General features: G+C 38.1%; 1 protein-coding gene across 1 annotated transcript in view; it reads left to right on the top strand.

The window, feature by feature from the left end:
* The first annotated feature begins 7,364 nt into the window (after positions 1-7,364).
* PTCHD3 (patched domain containing 3) overlaps positions 7,365-11,642 on the top strand; it is a 15,775-nt gene continuing 11,497 nt past the window's right edge. Inside the window, 3 exon segments of the mRNA XM_006887111.1 lie at positions 7,365-7,718; positions 7,720-8,433; positions 10,218-10,339. Coding sequence (XP_006887173.1) covers positions 7,365-7,718; positions 7,720-8,433; positions 10,218-10,339 — 1,190 coding nt within the window.

Below are 11,642 nucleotides of genomic sequence, written 5' to 3'. Positions count from 1 at the left end.
TTCTTTAGGGTATAATCCTAGTAGTGGAATTGTTGAGTTAAATAGTATTTCTATTTCCAACTTTCTGAGAAAGTGCCAGACTGCCTTCCACAGTGGTTGTACCATTTAATATTCCAAACAGCAGAGAATAAAAATTTTAATCTCTCCTCAACCTAGTCTGCATTTGTCATTTGCTGCCCTGTTGAACTTTTCTTACTCTGTTGGAGAAGTTTTTGAAGTGCATAACGATTTAATTTGATTTTTGGAAGATTTCATTTGTCTATTTTATTCTCTCCTGGTTATAGGTTGTCTGATATACTTTGGCATGAAGCCAGGAGGGACTAGTTCTTGAAGGACCATCATGCTTGGAAGGATAGAGGGACAATGCAAGACAGGAATACCCTGGAGGAGACAAATTGATACAATAACTGGAATAATAAGGGCAAGTATGTCAGAGACTGTGAGATGTGAGATTGGCTCATAACTGGACTGGATTCAGAGCTGTTGTGCACAGGGTCACTATGATTTGCAAGTGACTTGATGGCACATAAAACCAACAATGGCTACTGTGAGTTGTAGGCAACCAGAATTGAGGCGAAGGTGAGGGGAATCTTCTACTGACTATGCACTAAAAATATACCTTGAGGACAGGTGATGAGATACCATTTGTTTGGATTTGCTGCCTTTGTGTTTCACCATAAATATCCAAGAGACTAGTTGTGTCTTCATCACCATAATTTGGGTATGGTTCAACAATGAGAATATCCACATCAGGCATTCATTCCCCCCACTAAGTGAGATGCTGATGTCTCTAGGTTTATTTGTCATGGTCTAGTTAGAACCTACTCATAGTCAGTGGATTTTTAGAGGCTATAAACTGCGCTGGAGGGTGGATTTGAACCTAATGTCATTAGGTTGGGCTGCAGCTCTCTATCCTCTAGGCCACTACAGGACATGTACACTTTTACAATTCACAAATTATGAGCTCAAGTGATAACCAAAACTTGTTGCTCACAAGATGAAAGACAAAATGTAATTCTTAATCCAACAAAAATAGAGACCTTGTGTCATCTACTGTCACTTTTAGAAATTGTTTCTTACAGCACAAATAGGTTTTCCACTTAACAATTCAATGTAGCCACACTCTATTTGTTCTGTTTCACATTTCCATTCCTCCTTTTTTACCTTTTACTGCCTATTGTACTTTGTTGTTAGGTGCCATTGAGTCAAGTGTGATTCATCGCAACCCTGTGAACAACAGATCTCAACCCTATCCTATTCATCATCTCTGATATGCTTATGCTTATTGCTGCACTGTGTCAATCCATCTCATTCAAGGTCCACCTCTCCTTCAATGACCCTCCACCTTCTCAAGCATGATGTCCCTTTTCAAGAAATAGTCTCACCTAACAACATATCAAAAACATGTTACACAAAGCTTTGTCATCCTTGCCTCTAAGGAACATCCGGGCCACACTTTCACCAAGACATGTATGTTTTTTCTTTTGGCAGTTCACGGGATAGTCAGTATTGTTCTCTAAAATGACCACTCAAAGGCGTCAATTATTTTACGTCATTATTATTCACTGTCTTACTCTCAGATGCATAGCAAGTGACTGAAAATGGCCAGGCCTGAATCAGGCACATTTTAGTCTTTAAACTGACAGCATTGCTTCTCAGTACTTTGGAGAGGTCCCTGAATAGTAGACTAACCCAATGTTCTAAGTCTTTTGATTTCTTGACTGCTGGTACCAAAGGTGTTGATTGTAGATCCAATTACTATCAAATTATTGTCATTTTCAATCTTTTCTCCATCTAACACTGTGTTGCATATTAGTCTAGTAGTGAAGATTTTTATCTTGATGTTGAGTTACAATTCCTATTGAAAGCTCTCATCTTCTACAGCAAGCACCTTATTTTTCATTTTCAGCAAGCAAGGTTGTGTCATCTCTGAAACACAGGTTCTTGATGAGTTTTCATCTGATCCTGATATCACATTCTCTTTCATAGAGTTCGGCTTCTGGATTAATTTACTCAGCATAAAGACTGAATAAGAATGGAGAAAGAATACAGCCCTGACACACATCTTTCTTAAATTTCTTTCACAGAATTTAAAATTGTTCTGTTCGCACAACTACCTCTTAGTCTATGTATAGGCTTTGTATGAACATACTTAGGTGTTCTGGGATTCCCATTACTGTTAATGTTAATCATAGTTTGTTATGACCCACAAAGTCCTGTGCCCTTGTGTAGTCAATAAAGCACAAATAGAGATCCTTCTGGTAATCTCTGCTTTCGGCCAAAATCCATCCCATGTCAGCAATGATATCCCTGACGTCATGGCCTCTTCTAAACTTTGCTTGAACTTCTGGTAGTACTCTGTCAATGATACTGTTCTAGCTTGTTTTTAAAGATCTTTGGCAATATTTTGCTTTCATGTGACATTATTAATGATACTTTCTTGGGACTGGGAAAAAATATGGTTCTCTTTCAGTTAGTTGGCCATGTAGTAGTCTTTCAAATTCTTTCACAGTAAGGGCATATTTACATAAAAAATGAAGTGACAAATTCACCCATGTTCTTTCCTCTCAAAACTAGTAACTTCCACATTTAGGTCTATGAATCATCATAAATTTTTGTGTTTGCTGGAATACACATACCTGGATAGAGGTTCACTTTCTTCCCATAATAATTATCCAATGGTTCCAGCATAGTTCACGAGAGACTATACTTTCTGCACAGGATCAATTTGTTACCTTTGTAAAAAAATCAAGTGACCATTTTTGTGTTGTTCTATTTCTATTCAATTGATCTGTTTGTCCACAGTAAGGTCAGTATTGCACTGGTTTGATCACTGAAGCATTTTATTAATTCTTGAAACTAGATTTTTAAGCTGTCCAGATTTTTGTAGGAATTCTAGGTTCTCTGAAATTACATGTTAATTTTAGAAGGCCTTGTGTCTTGATTAAGTTCAGACATACGAACAGGTAATTCTGCAGATAAATAGAACAGTCTTCTGATTTATCAACATAGTCGATTTAACTTCTCTCAGGAAAATGAAGTTATGTTTCATATTTTGGCATTATAAATAGCATTAATTTTAAGTTCATTTTCCAATATCTTACCATCAAAACGCATTGCCATTATGCTGGAAGTGAGTTGTTTAGAGAGTGTAAATAGCATGGAAAAAGATTGTCCATCACTAGAGCCATTGGTGCATTCAATCTCTTAGAACTGTGTTGTTTTTGAGTTAGTAGTACAATTCCCTACAGACTATACCTCCAGAAATACTATTGTCTCAGTATACATGATTTATATTTTGTAACCATACCAAATTTATTTAGTAGTCCTATAGATTTTAAAAATTATTATACTAGGTTATTTACAAAATTTAAAAACATTGTTTTTCAGACCAGATTCTTCCAATTTCCCTTACCCCCCATCAAATTGCAAAACCTCATGATTAATACCCTCCCCTATACATCCTCATCCTTCTGCTTCTATCCTTTCACACACACACACACCCCATTGATCTGTTCATTCTACAGTAAGATTTGTCCTTGTGGGACTGAGTTAGTCCACTTAGCATAATTCTCTCCAGACCCTCTCCAGTTATGTAATAATTAACAAAATGACTGTTCCTGTGTGCTGCCTAGTACTCCATTATATGAATGTACCATAACTTCTTAATCCATTTGATTGTGGTTGGAAATCTGGGCTGTTTCCATGTTCTTGTGAATAACGCTGCTATGAACATTGGTATACAAGCCTCCATTTGTGCCTCAGTTATCATTTTCTTTTCTTTTTTTCTAGTTCTCATTTTCTCAGGGCTTTTTCCAAGCAGTAGAATAGGTGGACCATATGGAATTTCTATGTTCAGCTTCTTGAGGAAGTGCCTTACTGCCTCTCAGAATGGTTGTACCATTTTACAATCCCATGAACAATGTATTATTAGCGTTTCTATCTCATCACATCTTCTCCAAAATTAATACCTGCTGTCCTGTTAAACTTTGTCACTGTTACTGTAGTGAGATAGCATCTCATCGTGGTTGTATTTGCCAGTGATTTTGAGCATTTCTTCATGTGTCTGTTGGCCATTAAAATACTTTCTTCTGTGATAATTCTTTCCATATATTTTTCCCATTTTGTAATTGGATTATCAGTCTTTTTCTTGTGGAGTCCCAGGAGTATTCTGTAAACTTTCATTATGAGACTCTTGTTTAAGATGGTATTACCAAATGTTTGTTCCCAATTGGTGAGTGTTCTTTTCACCCTGTTGGAAAAAGTTTTTGATGCACACAGAGATTTAATCTCTAGAAAGTAACATTCATTAATTTTATCCTCTTCAAATTGTATATTTCTGTCTGTATATGGCAGTCACTTTATATCATAGTCTAGTTCTTCTAAGCTTGATCCCAGTTTGTGTCTTATGAACTTTATGTTTGGTGGCTTTACTCCCAGGTCTCTGATGCACCTTGAGTTTATTTTAGTGTAAAGTGTAAGATATGCATCCTTTCTCAGCTTTCTGCAGGTAAAAGTCCAGTTTTGTCAGCACCATTTGTTGAAGAGTTTGTCATTTCCCCATTTAATAGCTTTGATTTCCTTGTCAAATATCAGTTGACCATAGATAGTTGGATTTATTTCTGGGTACTCAGTTCTGTTCTATTGGTCTATATGCCTGTGATTGTACCAGTACCATGCTGTTTGGTTACTATTGCTGTGTAGTAGGTTTTGAGATCAGGGAGTGCTATGCCTCTTCAGTATTTTTATATACAAAATCATGCAATGAGCATTGGAAGATCATGTGTCTTTTTTAAAAAATCTTTTCCTCTTGCGTTTCTCTTTCTTGCCTTGTTACACCAACTAAACATTCAGTAAAATGTTGACAAATACTAAAAGCCTGTTCCCTACCCATATATAAATATGAGTATTGTTGCTAGGTGCTGTCAAGTTGACTCCAACATATAACAACTAAAAAGCTGTTGACAGTTTCAATCTCTTCTCCATCCATCATGATGTTACCCATTGGTCCAGTGGGTAATAATCATTATTTTCTTGACATTAAGATGTAATTCATACTGAAGGCTGCACTCCTTGATCTTTGGAAATAAGTGCTTCAAGTCCTCCTCACTTTCAGCAAGCAAGGTTATGTCATCTGCATAACACAGGTTATCGATGAGTCTCTCTTCGATCTTGATGCTACATTGTTCTTCATAGATTCCAGCTTCTCAAATAATTTGCTCAGCATACAGATTACATATGTATGGAGAAAATGTCTCTTTGTGCTTTCCCAAATTAGGCCAATTCTTTTTTCACTGATAGTTTGCTGAGATGTTTATCATAAATGGGTATTGAATCTCATCAAATGCTTTTGGTCTATCTATGAAGATAATATAAGACAGGCATTTCAAACCCATCAGCTACTCTGAGAGAGATGTCCTCCTCTTTTCAACCTCTGAAAATTTGCTGGAGGGTCAGCTATGAATCAGCTCCAACTCAATGGCACAAAACAACAACAATAACATGAAATTAATATAGGGATTTTGTTGGCATAGTGTGTAATGTGCCAGGTCATTAACCAAAACATCAGCAGTTCCAATCTACCAGTTCTTTCAGTGAAGCTTTGTTATAAGTCTGAATTTACTGCAAGGTAGTAGAAGTTAAGACAAGCATACAATTTTTCTCTTTTAATATGTTAATGTAGTAATTAACCTGGAATTACATTTTTTTAAAAATAGACTTTTTATTAAATTTAATTTTGGGAATTACTTTTTAAATTTTGCATTGATTTTACATTTCTGAAATAACCCTTATTTGGCCATAGCATATTATTGTTTTCATACATTACTGTTTAGATTTCTTAGAAGTATTTAGTCAATGAATTTTGCTCCAACATTTATTAGAGATATTGTTTGTAATTTCCTTTTTTTATTATTTTTTTAGGTTTTATTATCAGTTTATGTTACCTTAAGGAAACAAACTGATATATACTCCTTATCTACTTTCTGAAGTAGATGATATGTGATTTATATAATTTCCCTCTTAATTTTCGTTAGAATTCACCTAAGGCTGAGGTTTCTTTATAGGAAGAGCTTCTAATTAAAATCCGGTTTCTTCAGCAAATATAAAGTTCTTCAGATCCTTACATTTTTCTTGGGTCAGTTTATCAATATATGCATACCTATGTTGAGGTATATTATTTACAGCAGCAAAAAGAGTTGGAGCCAAACCAATGGACGAATAAATAGACTACGTTACATTTTACACAATGGAGGACTACGTAACACTAACAACCAATAATTAATTAAACACATAGATGCAAATAGAGAAAATAATGTTACATGAAATCAATCAGTTACAAAGGACAAATACAGTGTACGATCACAGTTATAAAAAGGTAAAGAAAGATTTATACACAGAATGATTCTTAGATATGAAGGGTGGAAGAAGGAAGTAAAAATTTGTGAATAGGTAATAAGCATATGTTAAGATGAGTAAAGAGAAAAGCACTATCTAATAAGGGTGTGATCATTCAGTGTCACTAAAGAAAGGGAAAACAGAGGTATAGAAGGAGAAATGCAAATTATTACAGGAAGGAGGTAAAAAAAAGAAAACCATGTTGTAGATGTTAAAATTAATGTTCTCGAACAGATGGTATGAATGCCTGAATAAAAAATTTGTTTACTTTGTAAACCTTCACTCAAATCACAATTTTTAAAAAGTATTTTTTTTAAAGTAAAAGGTCACTGCACTGTCTTGATACAACGCTTTTGAATTCGAACCCAAATTTTATTGCTCCATTTCTGCCCAAGAACTATTGCTGTGAAGTCAGTTCCGACATACAGGGAACCCTCCATCAGTCTCTGGGTCTGCAGAGTGCCCATTTATCTTTGTCTGAAGAGCAGCTGGGGGATTCTAATGGTCTGCATGATGTGCTAAGGAATATGCCTGCCACCAGAGTGCCTTTCTCTCTGAAAAGTTTTGGGGTTTGTGACACTGAACATGTCTCTGTCTCCCAATTCAATGAGGAATTTAGGGAGGACAGGCCTGTATTTCACTCATCTTCAATATGCTGTTGCTTCTCTTATCTCCTCTCAGATGGAGAGGAAACTGACATCCACAAGCCAAGCTATGCAATAGGGCATAGCACGCATAGCACGCATAGCACGCATAGCACGCATAGCACGCATAGCACGCATAGCACGCATAGCACGCACAGCACGCACAGCACGCACAGCACGCACAGCAGCACAGCACGCACTACACTACGATGCCTCGTGCCTCAGACTATTCACAGTCTGGCTGTGGTGTACCCACTGGCTGACTCTGAACTTATGCCCAGTAACCTTTAAGCGAGATGGCTATGGGCGTTCCATCCAAATGATATGTTTTTAGCAGGTGCCCTGACCGAAAGTGACACCTTTTGTCCCGGAAATGAAAATATTAATTCCAACACGAAGATTGTTCCAGAAACGTTATCTGTGCTTGACTTACACGCTGGGGTGGAGTCGACCACGGACTTAGTCCCTGGGGTGGGGTCGACGAAGTTGGGGCCTTGGGTGGCTGAAGGTGTGTCTGAGGAGGATAATTTGGGGACAGGACGGTTGCAGTCCTGGCAGCGATTCCAGGGGTCCAGGCAGGAGGAGTTCCAACAGCCCGCGATCCCCATCCGGCGAACAGAGAAGTTTAAGCAGAGACTCCTCTGCCGCACCGACTGCTTGGAGGCCCCACTCAGTCAGTTTCTTCCGATGTCTGGACACAGCGGTGGCTTCGTACCCCTGGGTTTTCCTGCTGGGGTCTCTGCTGCTGACGGCCTTTCTCAGCACTGGCTTTGTCCACCTGTCCTTTGACAAAGAGGAAAACCTGGAGGAGCAGTACTCCCCGGTGAGGAGCCCGGCCAAGAAAGAGCGCCAGTTCATTATAGGACATGACAGGACCAACGACTCCTTTCACTTCTCCTCCACCAGGGAGAGCACCCAGTTCACCTTCGCTGCCATCTTTGTCATCTCCAACACCCCCTCGCTGCTGGAATCGGACATTTTGGCTGAAGTTAGTAAACTGGACCCAGCCTTGGAGGATTTGTCCGTTGAGCAGGAGAACAGAACCCACATCCGCTTCCCACAAGTGTGTGCCAAGTTCCTGGACAACTGCGTGCCCTCCAACACGCTTCTGACCATCTGGCGGCAGGACAGAACCTTGAACCTGAAAAACATCGCTTTCCCAGTCCACCACTGGAAGCAACATCCCATCCACTTGACCCACATGGTTGGAGGCATCCAGTTAGGGGAGAGGAGAGGAAATAACCAGCTACTCCAGCAGGTCAGAGCCCTGCGGCTGCAGTACTACCTGCGGAGCCAGCTAGGGGAGGACAAGTCCAGGATCAAGAAGTGGCTCATCCATTTTCTGAGCCAATTTAACGACCTGAAGGAGAGGCTAGCCTTGAATCACATCCAGGTACGAAGATCTGTTGCAGGAACGGCAGCAGCATTCCCCAGCTATCTGGCCTCGACTTCAAGTTGAGCTCTTCTGTTTGGTATTTCCTTAATTAAAACTACCAGAGGAAGCCACAAGTCTAATGTCTTAAATCCTTGGTAACATTCTTGCTAATGATACGCTTCAGATTAGGTTCAGTACATACCTGAATCCTCTGCTTAGTTTTGGGTTCAGATTGCCTCTAATTCTTTTAGTTAAAAAGTATTCACTGGCCTCCGAGACTAGAGCTTCCCCCCACCCCTTCTTTGGAGTTCATGGAGATTAAAAATTGGTTAAGGTCCTTTATGTGGTTTTAAAAAGATCTCTGGTTTGACATTTTCAGATTCATTGGAGGGATCTCAGAAAACTCAAACTCATTACTGGGGAGTCGGAACCAACTCCTAACTGACCCTCCATTCTGTTTCCTAGGTTGTAGGCGGCATGGAAGGATATTAACCATCTTTTCTTGAGAAGCTACTGGTGAATTCAAAACTGCAGAGAGATGCTGCCTTGTGTTAGCAGCACAACTCTTTAAGGATCAGGCAGCAAGAGCTCCCGAGTCATAGAAAATGTTGTATACCATCCAGTTGGAGCCGATCCATAACTGATGCTCCAGAAGGTTTTCAGAGACAGTAAATCACAGGATGAGATTGCCCATCTTCCTTTTGCAGCTAGTCCATTTGAACTGCATGCTCTAGTGAGTTTTCAGAGGCAGTAATTCACAAGGGAGGCGAATGCCCATCTTTCTCTTGGAGCAGCTAGTGAATTCAAACTTCATACCTTTGTTTTGCAGCACAAATGGGTAGGTTCCAACTTCATGGCAAAACAAGAAGAAGCAGGGTTTTCAGAAGCAGTAAATTTTATAGGAGGAGATTGACTGTGCTTCTCCCATGGAGCAACTGGTGGGCTGAATCATATTCTTTTGGGATTGTTGTATAGTTTGTTACCACTGCAGCACCAGAACTCTCTCCAGAGAGATGGAACACCTAGTATAGTGCCAGGAAGAGTCTTGCATGGCTTAGTGGTAAGTGGTTCTGCCAACTCAAAGGCAGTTCAGATCCACCAGATGTGCCTGAGAGAAAATGGGCAGTCTCCCCCCATGGGATTTACAAGCTCTGAAAACCTGCTGGAAGGTCTGCTATGACTTGGTTCCAATGCACTGTGCTGATCGCATAGGTGATTACTTGTCTGGCTGCTAACTGGTGGTTGAGATCCACCAGTAGTTCCCCATGAGAAAGATGAACTATCTCTTGTAAATATTTATGAAAATCTTTAAACATATTTACAGAAATCCGATGGAGGACTGCCATGAATTAGAACAGCACTTGGTAATGGCTTATTATGCTAGTCATTTGGTAATTACTGGACCAGTAACCACATTACACTTTTAAATAAGCCTGGTCAAACTGATTTCCCTATTGGAAAAAGTTTTGAATACCAGGCCTTCTTGAAATTATATTAATGCAAACCCTATAATACAGAGTTAAGAGAAAGTGATAATCTCCATAAATATGAATGTGATGAGTGTTTAATACTTTTATGTAGAATTCAATTTATATACATCAGGAGTTTGAGAACTTAGGACTTTCCAAATAGCTTTGGAAAATATGTTATATCTGATAAAACTCATAACCCATGTTTTGATCTTTGACTTAAACGAAAGTATTTGAATAGTGTTAGTTAACTACTATTTGAATAGTGTTAGTTAACTACTGAACAAAAATTGAAATTGAAAGTTAATAACTTGAGTTTTATTTTTATGGCAGGTAATCTACTCTACATCACTTTCTAGACAAAGGGAATTTGAAGCAACTGCTAAGAAAGCGATCCCTTTGTTTCACTTGGCATACCTTCTAATCATAGCATTTGCAATCCTGTCATGCTACAGGTAAAATATCTCTTAATTTTTTTAAAAAAAATTCTGTTATGATATGCTTTTTATTTTGCCCATTAGAAATACCATACAATAAAAAAATATTGGAGTGTGGGTTTTCATAATATTCCAAAGTTAGTCTTTTTATTGTACTTGGCTCTGTTGTGATATTGCCCATTTCATCTTTTATTTTTTTTATTTTTTATTTTATTTGTCTTTTCCTTTGTTAGTTTTTCAAGTGGTTTGTCAATTTTTTTGTCCTTTTTGAAGATCCAACTCCTAGTTTTGTTGATGCTTTCTGCCCTAATTTTTATAATTTCAGTTATTTTAGAGGATGTCAGGTCTTCTTGCTGTTCTTTTTCAATTTGTTTGAGATGTTGAGTTAGAGAGTCAATGGTCCTGACTTTTGATGTGTTTGCATATTGCTATAAATTGACCTCTGATTACTGCTTTGGCTGTTTCCCACAGGATTCAGTGACTGGTGTTTTCATTGTCATTTCTTTCAAGAAACTTTTTAATTTCAGGTTTTATTTCTTCTAGTACCCAGTAATGGTCAAGCAAGGTTTTGTTCAGCTTCCAAATGTGTGGATTTTTCTTCTTTATCCCTCTTCTTATTAACTTCTAATTTTGTAGCCTTGTGGTCTGAGTAGATGCTTTGTATTATTTCTATGTTTTTAAATTTATTGATGCTTGCCTTATGAGCTATTCTCGAGAATGTTCCATGAGCATTGGAGGAGAAGGTATACTGTGGTTTTTTGGGGGTGCATTAGCCTATAAATATCTATGAGATTGAGTTGGTTTATTGTGTGGTTTAATTCTGGAGCATCTTTGTTGAGTTTCTTTCTGGTAGTTCTATCTTTTCTTGAGAGTGGTGTATTGAAGTCTCCAACAACTATAGTGGTGTTGTCTATTTCCTTTTTCAGTTTTGTTAATGTTTGTTTTATATATTTTGCAGCTCTATCATTTGGTGTATAGATATTTATTATTGTTATGTCCTCTTGTTCTATTGACCCTTTAAGCATTATGTAGTGACCTTCCTTGTCCTTTGTGATGGTTTTTGCATTGAAATGTATTTTATCAGAGATTAATATTGCTACTCCTGCTTTTTTCTGGTTGCCATTTGCTTGGTATATTTTTCCCACGTTTGTATTTTTAGTTTATTTTCACTTTTTGGGTGTGTCTCTTGAAGACAGCATATTGATGAATTTTGGGTTTTTTTTTTATCCAGTCTGCTATTCTTTCTCTTCAGTGGTGCATTTAAACCTTTTGCATTCAGTGTGATTATACAGAGGCAAGGTTTTATTGCTGTCATTTTGTT

This window comes from Elephantulus edwardii, unplaced genomic scaffold, assembly GCF_000299155.1.
Source record: "Elephantulus edwardii isolate Elephantulus edwardi_28Jun2011 unplaced genomic scaffold, EleEdw1.0 scaffold00054, whole genome shotgun sequence".
Lineage (NCBI taxonomy): Eukaryota > Metazoa > Chordata > Mammalia > Macroscelidea > Macroscelididae > Elephantulus > Elephantulus edwardii.
The sequence above is the reverse complement of the archived record's forward strand: the minus strand, read 5'-3'. Positions and strand labels throughout refer to the sequence as shown.